Here is a 22,050-nt window from a genome sequence, read left to right as displayed (position 1 = left end):
TAGCTTATCCTTATTCTCTTTAATTAAAACAAAGAAAAAAAATGGAAACACATGAGCAGTCAGGGAATCCATAAATAACGATTTCCAGCAAAGCTCAGGCTCTGAACATCATTCCCGAGTTAACTTGTTCCTTTTTTTTGTCCTTTTTACAAAAACATTGTCTCACCATCACATCTAAACTCATTCAACCCTCATTGTTCCAACACGTTCCTAACCCCAACCTGTTTTCTTTGCTGCAATAGTGTTTATGGTGATCACACAACATACAGAGCAAAGCTGCAGAATGCTGCACGTGGCACACAAGCAGAGAATCTGCAGTCTTGCTCCGTGGTGCGTTTCAACACCAGTCACGAGCGCCTACTCCTGGTAGGTGACGCCAACACTTATTCCAGCTCCAGCTTCTTCTTCTTTTCAAGTATCTGAGAATCACAGTAGCTATAATCAGCATAAACAAGACTGTCAGACCATACATTGTTTCCATGGCACTGGGCCAAAAAAAATTGTTGTGCTGCAAGTGAATTTTAACAGGAATCTTGAAATTTATATCTTATATTTGATTTTAAATAGCACTCCATTTGCTGTAGAAAAAAGGCTAACAAAATTAGTCTGGCTGAATTGGCCCCAGAGTTAGATTTGTCAAAAAAAAGGAAAAAATAAAGAAGATAAATTAATAATTTACTACATCAATTTATCTCTTTCATAACCATTACCTGGCTTTACTGATGCCAAATATAATATGAAAGCTAAGGACCATTTTCAGGAGCTTGGACAAGTTGGAAACCTCCGGACATGTAAAGTACAAGGTTGTTATGATCTAATTCTTTATATACTGACAGGTGCAGATGAAACTGAACTGGCTCTGGACTCTCGTGTTTTCCGTGTCGGTATGGTGACGACACAGCATGAAATTCCGACTGTGGCTTCTGGCAGCTCATCATCCTCAGTCCATTCATTGAGGTCAGGGTTGTAAACCTGAATGCATTTCTTGTACTTCTTCTCGCCCTCGTTCCAGCCACCGAGGAGATAGATCTTGCTATTCAAAATGGAAATCCCTGCTGTGCTCACCCCCGTGTGAAGAGGTGCGCAGTAGCTCCACTGCCCACTATGAGGGTTGTAAGATTCGACAGCAAGGACGTCCACCCTCTCCCCGCGCCCTCCTAGCTGGCTTCCGCCGATCACATAGCCGCGGTCTCCCACAGTGGCGGCACAGTGCCAGCCTCGAGGCGTGCTCAGACTGCTCTTATCCTGCCAGGTGTCAGTGGAAGGGTCGTAAGAGCACACAGACCTGGAGTAGGCGTTATTAATGTAACCTCCAGATACGAGTATTTTTCCGTCGATCACGGAGCTGCCGTGGCAGCAGCGGGGGACCTCCATGGGTGCTTTCATCTGCCACTGGTTGGAGGAAGGCACGTAGCACTCCACGGAGGCCTGCACACCATCAGCATTTCGCCCTCCGATGGCAAACAAGAGGCCATTGAATGTGTTGAGGCTGAAGTGGGTGCGCCTCTGGATCATGTTGCTCAAGTGAATCCAAGCATTGAACCGGGAGTCATACCTAAGGAATGCAAAAGGGATTATTTTATGCTACACATACACTAACTAAAATGACAGACAGGCTTACCCATCTTAGTTCTTACCTGCAGAAGTTGCTCACAGCATGTTTTGCCTGGTTTCTTGCATCATTCTGGTCCTCACCCCCCGCAACATACAGGAATCCGTCCAGGACTGCAACACACTGATTGAAGCTCTTTGCTGGCATCTCCGTCAGCTTATTCCACACATTATCTGAATCTCTGTAGAGAACGTCTTTGCTGAGAGATTTCTCTGTCAAGGCAGGGCGTCCGCCAACTGTGAGAATCACTTTGAGACCACCACGTACTTTTGTTCTGCGTGACTGGAGGATGTTCTGTTGGTACGGAAGCAGATGGTAATTCATAGCATCGACGAGGAGGCGGTGGCACTCGGGGTCCTGCATCATTCTTGGCACACCTTGGACATGATTCACCAGGTCTTGGGGAGTGATAGTGCCAAACCTGATGAGAGTTAGCAGATCTGCCGCATACTTTAACCTCTTCTCATCAAAGTCCAGCCATTTCATGGCAATCTGGAAGGCTGTAACTTCAGAAGGTAGCTGCAGGGAATCATCTGACAGAAATTCGCTGATCTGCTCATAGGTTAGCTTCAGGAACTGCTCCATCTCAGAAAACTCAATGAAGTTCTCTCTCATGAACTTCTGAGTCGCTTCCTTGGTTTCTTTGAGGTCATAGGCATCAGCGATATTGGCTACGTACATGCAATTCTCCACACTGAGCTCCTGCATGAGGAAGTCACTGCACATCTTCACTAAGGTGCCAATCTGCAGCAGCATGGCTGCAGCAATAGTGCTGCCAATGCTGTAGAGCGACAGAGTGAGCTTTCCCGAGTATGCGTATGTAATTGCAGTAGCGAGGCCAACCGGTGAGAGGTCGTTCAGGTCTATCTTCTGGAGGGTCGAGTCCTTCTTCAAGATGTTTCTAATGTACTCACTGCAAGAGGCCATGACAACCTTGTGCACATCAAATGACTTTGATTTGGTGGCGACTGTTAGATCACAGAGGAAGCTTTCGTTTCTCATGGTGCTCAGACCTTCAAGGAGGTTCGGGGCATACACAGAATCAGTAACTTCAGTCGAAATGCAGCTAAAGCCATTTCCGCCTTCAAGCAGAGTGTTCAGCCCGTTAATCTTGTTGATGGGGCTGTTCTCAACCATCAGGGCCATATCATTTATGTCTCCCTTGCTTTTTTTGGTTGCCTTGTTCTTTTTGGGTGCCATGGTTTTAGCAGCAGAACACAGCCCGGACCTTCTGAAAAATGAGCACATAAATGTTAGCTTTTTTAGTCTATTTCAATTTGAATGGATAAAAAAGTGTTTTATGAGCGAACTAGATAAAACCAGCTGCAGATAAAGTGCGACAAATGCAACTTGTGACAGAAATTAATTTTTCTGGGTTATCTTATTGATGAAAGCAACTCATTTTAAGCAGTGGGGACAGGGGCAGCAAAAGACACAGCTACCCAAGCTAATAGGTAAAATAACTGGGTAAAAAAGAGCACCTGAGAAAGCAACTGAAGAAAGTGTTCAGCTCTTTGTGAAAGACCATAAGGACAAATAGTTATAGACATTCAAAGACTTTAAGGAAGATTCAGATAACCCTCAGAGAAATTCCTGCACAAAAGGGACAGGGCGGAGGCTAAAATGAACTGAGGCAAAGCAGAAAAACTGATTGTTAAAGATTTGAAATTCTGTTTGGAACTCATTGGTGCCCCGTCCCCAGGGCTAAAGAAGAAAAGGGAAAATCTAGCTTAGTGTCATAGTGTGGGGTATGAGAGCCAGCATGTGTGAGGACATGAGGGTTCAGGAGGTGCACATGGCACCCTTTATTCTGAAAATCACATAGTCAGGCTTTTAGGGCAACATATATTGCCATCCAGCCAACTTGTCTTTTGGTAAGAACCTTGCTTATTTTAACAAGACCATAATGAACTGCACTGAGCTCACCATACACTGTGTGAACACTGAAAATGAGCTTATATTTTTCAATGAACAATAAAGTTTTTACAGTTTTAAAATGTGATGTGTTGTCCTCATAGTATCATCAATGAGCAAATAATTGCTATCTGTTTTGTATTTATATTTTATATTATCTTATTATATTTCTAATTTATATTAATCATTTTCTTGTCAAATATGTAAGATGTCTCCACCTTCAATGTTGGTTTTGTTTTGGAACTGTTCAGATTTCTTTTGGCAGATTTGAAAACGTGTGCTACCAGGTGAGCCAGGAGTGTTTAAGTGCATCAGCATGCTCCCTCTTTGCATCTGTCACAATTTATCAGCAGCATGTCCAGGAATAGCAACACTGGCCGGCTCACCCATGACGTTCCTTTTATAGACTTTGAGACATGAACAGCAGGCCTAATGTCCTCTGACTGTTTGCTTGTTCTTTTCTTTTTTGACTCTTTTCTTTCATAAATTGTTTCAAGTTTGTCTTAGAGTCTACAATGACGACCGTATACAAGACAAAACACTATCAGAAACGTCATTGCTGGCATTATTTACCACAGGCCTAGCAGACACAGATAGTTCTTTTTCCCATGCCTATGTTTGAAAAATGAAATTACAAGTTCTACTCATCAGACATTTTTGATATTTTGAAGCACAATATTTGGAGCGAGAAAGCAGATTTTCTGTTCTGTAAAAGCTTACAAATGCTGATGTACGAGCTTCCTCTGACTTCCTCCTGCTTTGTTATAATGCCAAACAATCAAACTTTAGAAACTTACCTAAAAAATGAAGTTGAGGCCGGTGAAGAGGGAGCTTGCACCTCCAGTTACTGGAGCAGGAGAGAGACCAGCCGTCACCCCCGTGGAAAGGGATATGCAGTAAACTCCTCCTCCAGGGGAGTGGGTTCCAATCAAGTATTGTGCAATACCAGTGGCAGAAGACCCTCAACGTGAAAGTGTCCCACAATAGCCTGTAATCATCTGATAACAACATACTGCCGGGTGGCTGTGTATCCTCAGTGGGATGCCATGTGTCACGTGATTAGTGCAAACAACTTTGTACACTTTTACAATAAAACTATTAAAAGTAAATATTCATTTGCAGACACGATGTCGCTGCCAAATAAAGGTTTAATTATAGAGAGGCACGTGCAACATTTAAGCAACATTAAAAATGTAATTGCAAAATTCACAGTGACCATACTGTCATTTGTTTTACAGCTTTTTTTATTGTAATTTTTTTTTGTTTTACAGAACATTCATGTATTCCTAAAATACAGCCAGCTTACATTAAAATGATGTTGTAATATTTACAGCAATTAGTGTCCCAGTACAGCACATTTAATGATCTGCATGCTAAAAGGCTACAGCAAAAGACAGAGACAGCAGAAGTCTGAGGAGATGTTGAATAAAGGTGAATTCTGCAGCTTGAGAAAGCATAAAGATGAAATATTTTATGATAATAATAACAACAACAACAACAACAACAACAACAATAATAATAATAATAATAATTATTATTATTAAATACTCATTAAAACATCAGCATGTAATTGTGGGGACTTTCTCTTGTCAGGTCTTAACTTTACAGTATAAAGTGACTTGAGGGGATTGTTGTGATTTGGCATTATATGAATAAAACTGACTTGAATTGAATTGTTCTGAATCAAATAAATTATTTTTTCAAAACTAACCTGTTTATAGGTACAAAACCTTCACTTTTTTAAATCACACCAGCATGGATTATTGCTGTTTGCTGATTTGAAGGGTGCTATATCCATTTTATTGGCCTTACACGTGTGTTCAAAAGGCCAACAGCTTCCAGATAGGCGCCTGCAAATGACCAAAATTGAGTTAAGTCAATTTTAATTTAATTCAGTCAGTACCAAATCTCCACGACAGCCCGTGGGCACCTCTGATTGTAAGACCCACACAGTAAAAGGTCCCATAGCAATAATATTCTCAAGAAGCACTATATGTTACCGGTTCATATACACGTATTTATTATAAGTTGTTGTAATTATAGGACCCCCCTCCCAGTAAATGCTTTAAGAAGCAGCTCTTTAAACAATAGGCTTAAGATGATCCAGCATTAGTGGCATCATTTTAAAAGCCACACCTCACATACCATTATATCATTTGTCACTAGTTCCGCCCATTACTATAATAGTGTCATCAACGAGCGCGCGCTGCCCGCTGTGTGTAGACGGCTTCACGTGAGTCACCGTGATGGCCAGCAGCTCTGACGTGGTGAAGAAAATCATGAGGCTCAAACGTCAGCTCTCAGACAAAGCAGATCCTGCTACGGTAGTTATCGTTTGATTTAAACGGCTTAAAACGTTTTTATAATCCCAAAAACCCGGAAAGTTTTGAAGAATTATTTCACCGCTGTTTTATTACCGGCTGAACAAATCCCACCTGCTTTAGTCATGGCTTTGTCTAATCATTGGCTCACAACACCTGCTGCCACATCGGGCGTTATTTAAAAAATGACTTTGTTCCCTTAATGAAAATTATGAAGCTCAATTAGATTTTTGTTTTTGTATATATTTTGTATTAGTATATGTGTGAACAGAAGCTGAGCTGGCAGTGTTTCCCTGCCGCTTTCACACAGCACTGAAAATCCTTTGATTTGGAGTGTGTGTGTGTGTGTGTGTGTGTGGGGTGGAGGGTCAGGCTGTTTAAACTGGAGGCGCTTGGCTGCTGCTAAAAATGGCAGCTCCTGCAGTTGTTCAGCTTATGGCTGCTGTCCATCATCAGTGCACTGCAGGCAACTTTAACCACCTATGCCTGTGCCGTATAAGCCTTCTCATATCGTCTTTGTATCCCGTGGATCAATTTTCAGTTGAGGAATTTACACGCAAAATCTGTAAATGACCAATTTAGCTTTAAAGACATAAGCTGGTGCTACTACTACTACCACCTCCCATCAGCCAGCCACGGCTATATCCATTTATAGTTCAGGGTAAAAGGAGCAGTCTAAGTGGGTGTGTAAGGTCCCCATACATAGGTTCTGCTCTAAAATGCACAGTCAGCTACTGTGGCAATCCAAAACCAGGACTGCCATATTTGGCAAGTCAGTTTATCTTCGACAGAGGTCCCATTCTAGGTACTTTTTAACCAAAAACAATCAATCGAATCACCTTTATGTTGACAAAAATGCTTAAACATTATGAAATGCACCACAGCATGGCTGCAGGCAGTGGGGATAATATGCTTGTCACTCTTTCCAGGTTCTAAAAATCTTGCAGAAACTCAAGGATCTGGATATCACTTTAGATGTTCTTGCCGTGAGTCTCTTATTCACAGACTGTTTTTTTTGTTGATGTACATTGTGGTTGATTTTCATTTTTATTCCCCTGATAATGGTCTGATCATCAATTAGGAGACTGGAATTGGCAAAACTGTTAACTCCTTACGCAGACATGAACAGGCTGGAGAATTAGCAAAGTCTCTAGTAAAAGGTTGGAAAAAGCTGCTCTCCAAAGAATCCACAAGGTAAAGTGCATTTAACAATAAAATATTGCTTCTTAATTTTATGTGTTTAGCGGCTTAATCTTGAATTTTCATTCTCCGCAGCCGTGGAGAAGATGGGACTTTCTCTGAGAGCCTTTCTGTGAAAGACAAACTAGATGATCAAAGCAGTCCAAATAATGGAAATTTGGAAATGGAAGATGTGAACAATAATCTTCTAACATCTCATCACAGTAAGAATAGTGATTCTTCAGATGACGGCAACTTTAAAACGGGGAAAAGGAAAATGGATTCGCAGAAAGGACAATGTGAGGGACGGAAAAGAAAAACAGACTGTGAGAAAAGTCCAGAAAACCAGTACGTCTCCCGGCACGACGTGTTAACACAGAAGGACAAAATGGACAAGAAGAAGAAAAAGGATCGGAGCGACCGAAAACCTGGAGACTGCGATCGTCTGCTCGGAAACAAAAACTTGAAGGAAAGCCAACAAAAATCCAGATCTGATTCCAGAGAGAAATGTAAAAGTGCCTCTGAGAGTGGGCGGTTCGGGTCAGACAGGGAGAAGAACACAAAATCAAAGCTTTCGAAAGAGTCGAGGGGAGGCAAGGAGGATGACAGAATGTCAGGAATGTTGAGAAGCTCCGACGCCCAAAAGAGAAAAACAAAGCATACAACTTCGCTGGAGTCTGAAAGGGAACATTCAAAACACAAGAAGGCGAAAACGAATGAGACTAAAAGTGATCCAGAGGAGCCCTCTATGTCTTTTGAGTCCTACTTGAACTATGATGTGACTGTTTACAAGAGAAAGGAGCGCTCTGGAATGAGAAAGCCGCCCAAAAAACCCAAGATGATTCCCAGTGAGCAACAAATAAAAGATCCTGTAATTAAAAATCTGGAGTTGGCCCCAAAACAGGTATATTTGTCAAGAATCTTTGCTTACAGAGAAAAGACCAACTTGCTGATGCTGATTAACAATGCCTCATTATTTATAGAAGTTTCTGGAGCCTGTAATGCACCTGATGAACATTCCTTTGCCTGCTGCTTTACCTGAATGTGACAAGCCCTCCAGCTTTGACTACTATGAAAGGAAAGGTACACGTTCAGTAAATGCAGGTGTATTTTCAGCTTTATCATTTGGCTCTTGACACCTCTGCTTTCGTTTTAAAGTGGAGAAGGAGCCTGTGGAGCCTGATGTCTGTGACGTCTCTGAGGAGTCTGCAGTCTTCACCGGCCAGCGTCTCAACAGGAAGATGCAGGTGTACTCTGGTGCCAAGACCGTTTTTCTCCCAGCCATGCTGAGCTTGTACCAGCAGTGTATCCGCACCCTCCAGAACAACATTAACTGTGAGTGAAGCCCAGGAAGACATTTTTTCCTAGGCTCTGTTGGTTTATGTCTGATTTAATAATTAGGTGCAGGCATCTCTTCTTAGTGCTTTATGAAACTGGCGGGGTCCCGTTTGAAATCCTCGAGCCTGTGTTGGAGAAGTGTACCCCAGAGCAGCTGCTACGCATCGAAGAATGTAACCCAGTAAGAAAGTGACACGCCAACATGTTTAGTGCAGAACAAAACCTTGTGGCCACTTCAGTAGGTCTACCTGACCAGCAGTGGGTTTACTCCTCCCAGTTTGTACCTGTAAATCTGGGTTGAAAGCCTTGTTTATCTGCTTTTCCTTAACCACCTAATCATTACTGTTTGTGATATGGATTAAGAAATCAGTTTTAAGAGCTTCATGCCCCTTTCCCAAAAAAAGCAAATATTTACCCAATAGGAGTCAGGTGATCTACCACATAACCTGAATATTTGTGGATATAATTTTTATGATAATGATCTAATGATAAGTACACAAATATAAATCTGGATTTAAAAGGTTAGCATTTTTAACTGCACTACTTGAGGCAGGGCTGTGAGGAACTTTGATTTTCATTATACTTCCTGGTTGGTTATTAATTTATTAAATACTTTTCAGTCTATCTGGTATCAAAAGGTGAGAAGTGCACAATTAAAGTTCCCATTTTTACATCTTATGTTTGTTTAGAGAAATGGACCCTACAATAATGTGAAATTGGAGAAAAGCAGAATACCCATGAGCTGGGATTGTGAAATTGGGCAATCGGTTTATATTTTATATGAAAGGACAGTTACACAAATTCTTCCAAATTAGTTTTTTGATCCTCTAGTCAAAGTTTTTTTCAGTCGTCCTCCTTGGCTGTCAGTACAACAGATGATCTTTTTCATATAAGCAAGATTCAACATGTTTTTGATACTGCCTATGTGTCTTCTCTGGGCTTTGGCTAATAAGGTGTACACCTTCAGTCAACAGAGAAGTCTAAACTTGCGTGCCAATGGAAAGTGCATCTTTGTGAGAGGGCTCCCACACTTGGCATCGATGATCGAGCCACATTCAAACTTTTAGACTGCGCACGTCATGCAGAACAATGTTTATTTGAATAACCTAACCTTCTGACCTCATTATGCTTTATTTATTTTGTTTTGTTTGGTTACAAAGTATGTAGAGGATGTTGTCTCCTCCAAGGAGGTTATATTTTTCATAGCGTGTTTGTGTAATACTGTAAACACAATAGCTTGAAATATTCTAAGTGATTTCTAATAAAACTTTGTAGGGGTGTAGATTTGGGGTCATGTTAACAATTCATTAAAATTTGGTTTGGCCACAAGGTCTTCAAGGCCTGGACAAAAAAAGGACTTGGAGACGGTGATTGTGACAAATGTTGTTTTGTCAATTTCACATCTGCCGTTCTTTCAAATTGACCCCAAAATGCTTCTTATCTTTAAAGTATTGTTGAGAGAGAATGAGCTGCCTAATTAGAAATACACTGAAATATACTGTGTATACTGTGGTATATTATAGTTTAATAAGGTCAAGGTATTTATGTGAAGTTATTTACAAAATTAATGCCCATCATCTATTAATTATTCCAATGTAATTGAGTAAACATCTGTCGTGGTACTCGTACTGTACTACAAATATCATAATTTTTTTCCCCCCCCATTCATTAATTTTGCAGATCTATGTCGGCGTGACAGACCATTTATGGGGCAAACATTGTCAGAGAGACTTCAAAGACTCCAAACTTCAAGAGTATGAATCATGGAAAGAGATGTACATCAGGCTATCTGAAGAGAGAGAAAGGAAACTGAAAAGACTGACAAAAACTATTGTCTCAGCACAATCTCAGAAACCCAAAGGTGACTGCTCTACACTGAATGCAACTCGGGTCATTTCTACTGGTGATAATTCAGAAATAAAACAGCCATATGGTCGATGTAAGACATTTTATTGATTGATATTCATCCAGAAGTTCTGTATGAATTAAAACTCTGAAATTTGTAAAAAGTAGAAGAAAAGTAGTCTCTAGTGAGGTTTGGTTTGTATACTGGCTTTCATTAGACCTTTTTTTTTCTTTTTCTTTTTTTTTGGCATCTCTTAGGTCGGCAGGTGAAGATGGCATTTATTCACACGGTTGCCAAGCCACCGAGAGATGTGCGAATTCAGCAGGAAATTCATGGAACTGCTGTTCAGCAGCCTCATCAGCCCAGGAGCAGGTGGGTTTCAGCCTCCTACATACAGATGATACATCTTCTGACCAGGTTTTCTTAAAATCACATTAGAGCATATTTTTCTAATGTTTATATATTCATGACATTTATATTATTGGTCTCAATATTAAGTACACGAACAAAAAGCCCATAAAAGAGCTTTTCTGGGGGATTTATATGCATCTGTTTATCTTTGGCAAAGTGTGGACACCTGGCTCGCTCTGCTCCTTTTCCACATAATAGCCCTTAACCACAACGTGATCACTAAACAAGAGCAGCTTAGCGGGGTCATAACCCATCAGAGATTCATGTGATAACGGTGGGCGAAATGCTTTTTGGGTGAGCTTGGCTAAACACAGGAATTAGAGCAATGTGCTGGATAAACTGGTTTTATTCTAGTTGTAGAGAGCCTTGGGTGCTTTTGTTGTGAGTTGTTGCAACATGGGATGTGCTCACCAGCAGTGTGTAACACCGATCTTTGGAGGTAGATGGACACTAATTTTGTAGTTTCATCTGCATTGTTTTTTTTTTTAACTCTTTTAAATAGTTCAGTTTATTTCCTCTGTTCAGTGTCAAGATTCAGGACAATCGATCGAAGCAGAGTTATGAGCCCAGCAGGCCCAGCAGCACCAGTTCAGGGGGAAGCGGAACACAGGACGCGCGCAAAAAAACAAGTGAGCTGGTAGTTTATGGCTTTCCAAGCCTCCCAGATTGATTGCTTCAGTTGTTTCTTTTATGCATATTTTTCACTGATCATCAGGCTGGAGGTTAAATGAATACATGTGCCATGTGCATAGTAATCCCGACATCATTTTACCTGATGATTTATACTTTTCTTTGTTCTCACAGGAGTGGCTCCAATGATGGCGAAGTCCTTGAAGGCATTTAAGAAACAGCTCGGACGTAGATAAGTGTTTATACAATGCTACGGTGTGGATGTGCACAACATGAACTCGATCAATGATTAACTCTGGGCAGTAATAAGCCTGTGTTCACTTTAGATTATTCTGTGTTGCTTGTCTATATGTACTGTGATCAGGCAGTGCCATGTTTCTTTTCTGCAAGTTGTCTTCACTATTAAATGGGCCATGAAGTCAGCAAATTTACTTGGCTTTGATTTTGTCTCTGTTCTTTAAGGGGAACAAGGTCATCCATTTAATGGCATTTGGTGCCCTCTAGAGGATATTTTGTTAAATATTTTTCTCTTTTGAAATTGGAGAGTTCATAGTCATATTATATGGGCATTTTGACATTACTGATATCATATCTCTCAGCTCTTGCAGGACTATAAATTCAAAACTGAATCCAAATGTAGCAAACGTGTCAACTTTATGTGCGGTACTGTGCAAAGTCTTGAGATATCCCTGATTTATTAATATTTTGCTCCAAAGAGCTAAAGCTGGACTCTGTTCTAGTTTTTTTTTTTTTTTTTTAAAGTGGTCTTGAGCAATAGTTGACAGAAGCCATTTCAACAGACAAAAATAATGGCTGCTTTCTTTGCTCATTTTGAATCCAGTAACCACTTTCAGAGGAATGTTTTGTCTAAATCACTTAACGCTGACCTGTGACTCATCCTGTTACAAAAAAGGCAGAAAACTCATGGGATGAACCAATGTTGTGCCTGCACATAACAGTTTTAATTTGGGTCTTTAGGCACTTTTCTTTGGTCAAATCTGCAAAAAATCCAAAGATGAGTGTGATGGGGAAAATGGTATTTATGCACAAGCAAAGGTTTCCAAAATGTTCTTTGCTGAAAATGTGGTATATCACTGCATGGCGTTCTTATAAAACACACAGGATACTGGACAGATGGAAGATGGCCCTTCAGTTTGATTCATCTGTTTACTGAAGCCTCACTAGGCATGTCTGTGCAAAGGGTGTCTGTCAAGAAGTCATTAAGAAAGGGAGATGGGGAGAAAAGTCAAGAATTGGACTGCAACAGGTCTTATGGTGAGTGCAAATGTGAAACCTTTGGATTAAATGGTCAGTATATACGGAGGTCAAAGAGGTACGACAGTTACTACAGTCCTCTGTAAAACAAGGTGGAGGATCTATCTTGGTTCAGGGTTGCATTTCAGCCAGTGGTGTTGGGGATCTTGTCAAGGATGAAATTTTCATCACAGCAAAGTGCAGATTGTGATCCACCATGACCAATGATCCCAAACATACTGCCAATACGGTGAAAGCATACCTGGATACAAAAACACACAATGGAGCACTGAGTCAGGAATTTACGTCCCCAGAACCTGGACTTTATAGAAGCAGTGTGGGATCATCTTGGCAGAGAACGGAACAAACGGAAACTCTGAGGGTTAATGAAGCAGTCCTTCCACAAGAGGACCAGATAAATAAGACAAATGGAGCTGATGCTGACCCATAGAAGGATATCATCAAGGGATTATTTGTCGTACTCCGCACATTCCTCAAGTCTGACCTCGGCGAAGTAGCAGAGGGCAAAAGATGGCTGCAGCACAATGATTCACACTTGTGCAAACAAACTGTTAATGTTTCTGCATCTTCATCAAAGTCAAAGTGCACAAAGCCATTGTAGTTGACCTAAACCAGGTATATAGCTGTCAGTGGGTAATTGTTGAACAGGGTTTATATCCTATTGGGTAATACATTTAAGAGTGGGAGTTGCCAAAGTCAGTGCATTAAGTGTCACACCTCCAAAAGTACAAAATGACAAAACACAGCAAGTACAACCACAATTCCAAAAGTTTGTATACTGTGTGAAATATGGGGGGGAAAAAAAAACCTGGAATGCGATGATTTGCAGATCTCACAAAACCACATTTTATTCTCAACAGAACACAGAAGATATAAAACGAGAATATTGTTTTATTTCTAAGAAATTAACTTTTTGCTTTTTTTTGCTGTCAACAATTTCAAAATAAGCTACCATTTTTTTTTTTTTTTTTTACAAAATAGTATAAAAATGTCTCAGTGTAAAGATTTTTCTATGCCCTATTGTGAATACAACAATCAGTTGCCCTCCATTTTTATTTACATTTTACATAGTATCCCAGCACTTTTGGAATTGGGGTTGTATAAACATCTGCCCAGTGTGACAAATTTAGATCCTTGTTTTAAGGCTGCAAAGTGTTTAGAGTATAAATCCCAGATGTCTCTTTATGGAGCAGTGACTTGCGGTGACATGAAGAAGGTAACTGCTTTTTAATAATACAGTCTGTGAATAATGCTATCCAATATTATGATCTATGTTTTTTATACATTTTTCAGTCTGCATGTCTTAAAAGTTGCACAGGGGCATCTCAAAGTAGATGTTGTGCAGCTGCAGTTGATAAAGATGTAATGGAGGACTTTCCCAGTATGTGGTTGCATAAGTACCTGGTATTTGACAATTAGAACACTGTGCACAGTGGCCATGGCAAAACAAACAACCATGCAGACTGGTTAGACAGCCATGTGAAGGTATTTCTGCATACAGCGGAAAATGCTGAAAAACTCAGTTACTTTTGGTGCTCTCGGGTGGCGCTTCATTAATAACAGAAGTGAAATTTTCTGCATGAGCTCAGCAACACTTTTGAAAACCACTGTCAGAAAACACAGTTTGTCTCTGAAACCATAAAATCAAGTTAAAACTTGGAGATTCTGAGAAAAACAGAATTACAAGTAAAGTTTTGTTTGTTTTTGTTTTGCTCTTCGCTTTCCTTCTTGCCACTCTGCCCCTGGCATTGTTACACTATAAATGTAACAAATCTAAAAAGAAAAAGAAATCGGCTAACAATAGGAGTCAGGAGGAGACCAGGATTTTTCTTGCTAAAGGTGCCACAGTTTAGTTAAAAAAAACACAACAGAAAAAAAAATGCTGTAACATTTTCTGGGTACAAGCTCATGTAAGATGGACTGAGGCAAAGTGGAAATCTCTTGTGGTTTCTGATGAATCTATATTTAAGGAAAATTTTTGGAAATTATAGATGATGGTCTCCGGGCTAAAGATAAAAGGGACCATCTGACTTTTTACCAGGGCGAGTTTTAAAAGCAAGCCTCTGTAATGTTGTGGGAGAGTGCATGTGGGAGAGTGCATGTGGCACAGACAGATACATAAATGTCCGATTAAACAATGACGTTTTATATATCTGTAATAAAAGAGTCCAGGGGAAACTGGTCTTCCAGACCTGGCAACTAAACGTTTAGTGCTTTATGAAGAGCAGGAGATGCAGCATAGTGTTAAATTCCCCCCATCCTAGCCATTTTTAGGTGTGTTGCTTGCATCAAATTCAAAATGATTAGGTACTAAAAAAAGAAAAGAAAGAGAATGTCTCAGTTTTGATGTCAGTGTCAACTTTAATCTTACAGGAGATTTTGAATGATTGATTGTCAGACTGTTTTATTTCAAACATGTACAGTTATCTGAAATAGCAACAAAATACATTGTAAATAAAATAAAATAAAATTGCCACAAATATCAATACACAACACAATGTACATGTTTAAAAAGGAGTACGATGATCCGAATCTTTTAAATCTATTTCATTAGATATGAACTCAACACAGGATAAAAAAAAAACAAAGGCAAAAATAATAATAGGATTTATTATTAGTTATATAATATTTATATTAGTTATTGTGTGTAGGCTTGTAAGAATAAAACTGTTTTAAGCTCGCTTTTGAATTTAGCTGTAACTGACCTCAGGTCAGCTGGCAGCTTGTTGTGAAGAACAGGATCAAAGTAAGAAAGTCAAGACACTTAGATTTAATTCAAGGAAGGAGTTAAAAGATCTGCCCCTGATGACCTGAGAGGTCTGACTGGGTAAAGATACCGAGATGCACTGGGACTTTATCAACTATAATAAAAGGATTTTAAAGGTAAGTCTGTATTAAACTGGGAGCCAGTGAAGTGGCTTTGTCAGTTTTAAGACATTGTATTTGTACCATTTTAAATGAGATCTAAACATTGAATATATTATGTGAAATTCATTGCTTTCTGTTTTTATATTGAGTTCACACAGTATTTCCACGCTTTTTTTGTTGAATGAAATTGAATGAAATAAAATAAAATAAACAAAGCAGGTTAAAATAGTACAGGATAAAACACTGCAACCCTTTAAACCTGAACCATGGACTAATTACCAGAAAATTATATTTTTTTAAACTAAAAGTACTTATTGAACCCAATGGCATTTAAAAAAAAGGAAATTAAATCACAATTTGCATATATGAGTAGTACAGGTCTCAAAAACTCATGTATCAAGTGTGAGTACCTTGCAAGTGAGTAACAAGTTAAAGTTGTAGACATAATACAGGTTTGAACTCGGATAATTCACATACTTGAGGTCCGGGGTTTACACTGTGGGTGCCCTTCCCCCGCCCCGGGCCGCTGCCAGTCATCTGTGCCCTATCATGGCGGCCCCGTGCGGGACGGGATCCAGAGGAGGGACCGGAGGGAGGAGCAGCCTGGAATGATGACGTAGGATTGGAATGAGGGAGTGAATTTTCCGGGTCAGAAACAGGACGGGAGAGGAAATTAACTCCAGGACGAGACGAAAAAAAAAAGAAAAAAACCACACGAGAATGCCGCCCTCCTTTACACTGAGATGTAGCCCGTGTGTTTAACGCTTAAGAGGGGGCTTTAAAAAAGGCGGACGTTGGACGAGGAACCGAGTGGAGAGAAAAAACAGGTGTCTGCAAACTAAAAAGTGAACCTACGACGGGGACTGGAGCACCCATGTTACTCGCGACCTGCGGAACGTTAGCTCGGTAACGTTACAGCGGCTGACTTACAGCGGGAGTTTCGGTGTTTACTTGCCTGCGAGTTTCGCCTCGCTTGTGTTTGTCGGTGGCTGTCCCGCCATAGCAATCTGTTGCATCTTCCACCATCTCCTCCTCCCCGCTGCTTCTTTTATCGCACGGGTACGAGATTTATTTCCACCTTCCCCGTGATGTTTAACTGTATACCCCTGTGGCGGTGCAACCGTCATGTCGAGACGATCGATAAACGCCACTGCTCCCTGCTCTATGTGCCCGATGAGATTTTTCGCTACGGACGGAGTTTGGAGGAGCTGTTGCTGGATGCCAACCAACTCCGAGACTTGCCCAAGGTAAGGAGAAAGCAGCTTCCGCTCGTTTAAATTAAATGGCAGGTAACTGAGCTGATCTGGCACCCCGTCTAGGTGGGATCCGGGCACGAAAATTACACAAGATCAGTAAAGTGAGACACCGTAAGGGTGGAAATTTCCCCCAAAGATACACATTTGCACCGCAGGGTAGCTAGAATTATGATTCACAATCTTAAAACTTAAGCTCTCAAATATTCATCGCGCTGATACTACTGTCTGAACTGCTGAACCTGTTTGGGCAGGTTATGATGACCTTTGTGTTTGTGCTTTTTCCTTACATGTAGTATCTTTCTGCATGACAGAGAGCCATACATGCAGATGATGTAGCTTATGTATATTTTCCCCTGGGAGTATAGAGTTAAACAGCACTGCTGCTCCAGGCTGATATTTATCCATGAGTATGGATGTCAGATTTTAATTAAGAGAAATGCAGTCATCATTTATGTGGATGTGGTTGCCAAGCAGGAAGAGGCATTCACTTCTTTAAACGAAACAGCTGTTTTTGCTCTTCTCTAATGCAAATGCTGAATGGCCTTGGATATATGTTGGCGAATGAAGCAACCTGTCTGCTGATAAAAGCACTGAGACCTCTATAAAAATTCCAGCGAGGAGATCATAATTTTCCGTCTGTGGCAATAAGGTAGCTTGTAATAAAACCAGGAATAGACAATAGATAAATGATAGGACAATCAACACTGTAAGTGGGTATTGTACTATGACTACTAGTCAAGAGACACTGCATGTACAATGAATTGTTTTAGGGCTATCTGATAGCACAACTTGGCAGCACTAACTAACATAAACGGGTACTTTGACATTAAAAATAGCAATCTTTGCTGTGGGTTGGTCATGATCATGGCTGATGCTTCATCTGCTGCTAATACAAATTTGAAAAAAAAAAATAGCCCTATCACAAGCTTGATATCACAATTTTGCAGAGACCAAGGGGATGCTGTCAGATTGCTTTTCCAAAAAAAAGGAAGCAGAATTGAGAAACAATCATGCTGAGACCACACATCCACAAAGTTTTACTAATATGTACGTGAATGTAATCACTCAAGTGAGTCACTAATGGATTGTCTTGAAAAGTTCTGTAAAGCCAAACTGCTTTCCTCCCTGACATTAGATATTATGACTAAAGTCCTGGTCCTTCATCCTTTAAGAGCAACCACGTATTTTGATTGCAGGCTTCTCAGTGTGACTTACACTCTTGGTGAAGTTGGGATACACAATCCTAGTCTGTTTACATGTGACCTTAGAGATCTGGATTACTACTCAGAAGATTTACATGTTTTTTCCCAAGCGCATGAATGGGTCATGTAGACTTTTCTGGCTGAAGATACCTCGCCTGACATTAGTATTCTCTTTAGCAGAAAAGTTGGTTTTTAGAAGGTGCCCTTGGTTCAGCTCTGAGTACATTTTAAGGTGGAGAAATTGTTACTCGTTCATGCTGTAACCTAGGAGTAGTAATTCATTGGGTTTACAGCTGTTCCTGACAAGCAAGACCTTCCTGAAGTCACGGTGGGTCAGATGGAAAGCTTTGGTTCTGGGGGGCAGTTTTCTGCTCAACCTTTCTTCCTTGTGTCAAAAAGCTGAGATGTAGCCATTTTTAAAGCTGATGAACGTTATCTAAACAGGATGTACAGTGATTTGGTCTGCAGTTTTCAGAGAGCCACGCAGGAAAGAAAAGACCACAGAAAGAATATTTTTGGGTCTGGCATGAGCATAGAAACGTGATGGAACAGAGATAATGTGAACAACCTCCCATGGCTGTGCCACACTGCTTACTTTGTCCATCGAAGAAAGCACAGGAACAGGTATTCTGTCTGAAAACAAAGACTGCATTATGTGTTTTGTTGTTGCTTCACTAGAGCAATTGTGTGTTCTAGCATTTTCTAATGAAGTCATAATGAATCAATGACCTGAATTGTAAAGTACAGACTGATAAAGCCCCAAACAAATGCACAAAAAAGAGAAAGGGGGAAAAAAAAATCCCCAACACTTGACAGACTGGATATTTGCACCAGACAGGATGCAGTTAGCAGGTGTAATCTCACTGTGACGGTGGAGACAGAACTGTGTGACATTTAAGCTATTTCTACAATTAGTTCACAAATATTTTAAGCATGTTTAGGGGATGGAGGGGTTGCATCATTTGCGTGGTGACAACTGAAAGTGTTGTCATCAATGCTTGACAAGAGAACCCAAGAAACGCTCGACTGGGCAAACTGTTGTATCCGTCCAGTCCAGTGCGCACCTCGCAATCTCATCACATTTGCCTCGGAGGTGGCTAACTGATCGCACTGAAGCCTCCCCAATGTTATCATTGTATTGACAATGGCATTACAGAGCCTTGACAGTAACGTATTTCAAGTCACTTTTACACAGCAGGCAGATAAAAACATGCACGAGGCAGTTTTAATAGCAAGATACAACGGCAAAGGTGTGTTTTTACTGTGACAAGATGGGGCAAGTTGAGCAGATGGTTTCATAGTTTTACCAAGACAGATCAGCTGACTAAGTCAAGGAACCTGAAGCGTGGGTTTGTGTGAGTAGGGTTAATAGTTAGGCCCTGCTTCTCTCTTTGTTGTTTTATGTGTTATTTGTTGCCCAGGTACACGACTAAGTTGGCAAACTGTAACTCATGACTGTCTGTGTATTCAAAGTTCCCTTTGAGCAGCTGGCTCTTAGAGTACACACATCAGGCTGGCTGGTAAACAGCATTCAAATGAACAAACTGCCTGCAGAGACAGAATAGGAATGCAAGACTAGCTGGCTGTTGAAATGCATTTGCCTGTTTATCCAGTTTAAAAATGAATGCAGTTTCCAGCATACTGAGCTTCACTGAAACTGTAAGACACAGAGGTAGCGGTGACTCTGTTAAAGGTCTTTGAATGTTTTGTTCTTTACCTGTGTAAGCATCAGTTTGTAATATCAGACACAAAACAGAGACTATCAAGCCACATGTAAAAAAACAAACAAAAAGCATTTAGTAGAGTAGAAACTATGATGACAGCCGTTGATATGAAAAGCTAAGAGCGGCCGATCTGGCCTTTACTGGGAAATTTAAAATAACAGTTTTGCAGTTTAACAAGAAAGTTGAGGACAATGCTGCCCTGATGGGTAGCTGAAAATGAACCTGCGAGGACACGTACAGGAGAAGCCAGAATACTTGATGACTTTCAGGCTACTGTTAAATCCGAATAAATGAAAGCAGATCGATTAATAAGTCAGTCAAAACTTTTAGTCCAGTGAAAATTGGTTCTTGTTTTTGATCACTGTGAATCTGTCACAGTAGCATGGTTCATATGTTTTTTTACTGTACATAATCAGCAGATTGAGTGACAATGTGAAAATAGGCACTAGTTTTTGGCCTCTGTAACCTTTTGGAGATCTGGTGTGCATTCGTTCAGAAAATACAGACACGGTGACTGTGGTGATGGAAGGAAGAAGCAATATCCGGTCTGAGACAGGAAGCTGCAGGGTTTATGACCCGAGTTAAGTGGTAAAGAAAGTTGTGCTCTGAGTATCCTGTGATCTACAGGAAGAACTATCATAAAGGTAGTGCAGTTGTTGGCTGTCTGACATGCGGTTGAGACGGTTTTAACTCTCGCCTATGCTGCGATATATAATACTATAGCCTACTTTGCAGTGAATTAGACTCCACAACACATTTGACACTCATGTCTTTCACTTAAGCTTCTGTGCTTATAGGATTGTGCCTGGCAGTCAGTTTTGCTAAGTGTGTCAACATGTAATAGTTAAGTTAGTTTAATGCAGTCTGTTCTTTGTATGGACTAGACTAAAATAAACAAAGGTATTGTAAAGCAATTGTGTGATTATGTTTCCCAATTGCAGTCATTTTACCACAAAATCCCTTCAGACTGCTGCTTATGTTCTAACTAGCGCTGCTGAAGGTGAACCTGAGGATTCAAACATCGGTTTGGACTGCATGAGAATGGTTAATGTTTTCTTGACTTGCCCTGTTTTGGTTTTTTGCGTTTCATACATGGGTGATTGTTTGGGGCGGAGCGTGAAAAAACCAACAGGAAGAACAGGTTTGTTGTCAGGGTTTCAGTTAATGCAGGACTCTGTCACAGTTAAAATAAAAGGTGGTAACAACACTGGTACCGGCTTTGCATTGCTCCCTTTTAACTCTGATTGTCTTTATTGTTAAAAGGATTTCCATGAAGCTGTATCTGTTTTGTCCTTAGCTGTTCTGAATCCTTGACATTGAACCTGTATGTCCTTCCCGCGTCGATTGTTGTGTCATAAAAGTTACACAGGAGGAAGTCGGATAGAGAAAAACACACGCTATAATTGAGTTTAAAAAATATTTTTTTCCAAACGTGTTAAACTTTCAGTTAGTTTCCTGGTTGGAAACATGACAAATCTCCAGGTGTCCACTTGTAATATAGGAACTGGCTTGGCAGAAAAAAAAATTCACCCATACAAATGTGTTTTTTAGTGAAAGTGAAAAGAAGGGATTTGGGATGCAAAAGATCAGACATATATTGGACATCAGCTTTGTTTGTGTGTTGAAAAGACAGATTAAGAGGTGTTTAAATGTCCTTAAGAGCTTGGAATAACATGTGCATTTTGCAACAGGGTGGAGTTTGACTTTTGGACTCGTGGGTTTTATTTATTGTGCACGGATTATTACAGTGTGATCTGTATCTGGATTTGGTCTGTAGATAATGAGCAACACATTTACACCTCACTGACAGTAACTCAGATCAGATCTGCTGCTGATTTGGCAGCTCAATAACATTATCATTGTATTTGGTGCTGCCTAGGGTTACAGCTTTTTATATTGCTTATCCACATAGATAGCATCTATAGTCTTTATGCAGTTTAAAGGTGGTGGTGTTTAACTTTGAGGAAGTGGCACAATTTAATAAGTATTAGTCAGGAATCATTAAAGCTGGTAATGTGCTGAACAGGTAAGTTTAACTTGGTAATCATAAGCTGCAGGCATTGCCTGTGTGCTACACAAACAAAGGGGAACAACTGTCTAGTTTCCTCTAAACTGCAAAGACAAATTTTTCCCATAGCCTGCAGGGTTTCTCTTCAAATAAGAGAATTGTTATCCTAAATGTTTTGTTAATGAAATGAGTAGCCAAAAAGTTTGTACTAAGCAGCTGCAGTAAGAATTCATGTAGTTTTCAGTGGATTACAATTGTGAGGCATTTTTACATTGAAGTTCAAATACAGCGAACCTAATGTGTTTGGAACAAACCGGACATGCAGCTCAAAAGAGAAGAAGTGGTTGGTTGATTTAAATGATATGTACAAAGTGGATGAAACCCTCCTGGCCTCTTGGCACACCTTTAACTCACAAAGCCCAGGGGGGAAGATCAAGAGTTATTTAGTTCACGCCAAAACATTAAG

At 40.3% G+C, this 22,050-nt stretch overlaps 3 protein-coding genes across 5 annotated transcripts in view; 2 read left to right on the top strand and 1 right to left on the bottom strand.

The window, feature by feature from the left end:
* Positions 1–4,434, bottom strand: klhl31 (kelch-like family member 31). Of its 2 annotated transcripts, none has more exons than XM_005915533.2 (3): positions 4,324–4,434; positions 1,638–2,843; positions 1–1,555 (listed from the first exon to the last, which is right to left on the bottom strand). In XM_005915533.2, exons 2-3 carry the CDS (start codon positions 2,810–2,812, stop codon positions 823–825), a joined length of 1,908 nt encoding a protein of 635 aa, XP_005915595.1. In that variant the 5' UTR covers positions 2,813–2,843; positions 4,324–4,434; the 3' UTR covers positions 1–822. The 2 variants fall into 2 exon arrangements, with proteins under 2 accessions (XP_005915595.1, XP_005915596.1); XM_005915534.1 differs by having other exon boundaries at positions 1,638–2,840; positions 4,324–4,406.
* Positions 4,435–5,723: 1,289 nt separating this feature from the next.
* eloal (elongin A, like) lies at positions 5,724–11,699 on the top strand. 2 transcript variants are annotated; one of them, XM_005915532.3, is made up of 11 exons: positions 5,724–5,850; positions 6,777–6,833; positions 6,929–7,041; positions 7,123–7,930; positions 8,013–8,109; positions 8,185–8,361; positions 8,448–8,545; positions 10,045–10,225; positions 10,468–10,582; positions 11,147–11,250; positions 11,426–11,699. In XM_005915532.3, exons 1-11 carry the CDS (start codon positions 5,773–5,775, stop codon positions 11,485–11,487), a joined length of 1,890 nt encoding a protein of 629 aa, XP_005915594.1. In that variant the 5' UTR covers positions 5,724–5,772; the 3' UTR covers positions 11,488–11,699. The 2 variants fall into 2 exon arrangements, with proteins under 2 accessions (XP_005915594.1, XP_005915593.1); XM_005915531.3 differs by having other exon boundaries at positions 8,010–8,109.
* A 4,252-nt stretch (positions 11,700–15,951) lies between these two features.
* The window catches only part of lrrc1 (leucine rich repeat containing 1), a 21,920-nt gene continuing 15,821 nt past the window's right edge, over positions 15,952–22,050 (top strand). The window contains exon 1 of the mRNA XM_005915530.3: positions 15,952–16,641. Within this exon, the coding sequence (XP_005915592.1) occupies positions 16,483–16,641 (159 nt within the window). The 5' untranslated portion in view covers positions 15,952–16,482. The remainder of the gene's footprint in view (positions 16,642–22,050) is intronic.

This window comes from Haplochromis burtoni, unplaced genomic scaffold (genome assembly GCF_018398535.1).
Source record: "Haplochromis burtoni strain Fernald_Lab_line unplaced genomic scaffold, NCSU_Asbu1 Contig_12, whole genome shotgun sequence".
Classification (NCBI taxonomy): Eukaryota; Metazoa; Chordata; class Actinopteri; order Cichliformes; family Cichlidae; genus Haplochromis; species Haplochromis burtoni.
The sequence above is the reverse complement of the archived record's forward strand: the minus strand, read 5'-3'. Positions and strand labels throughout refer to the sequence as shown.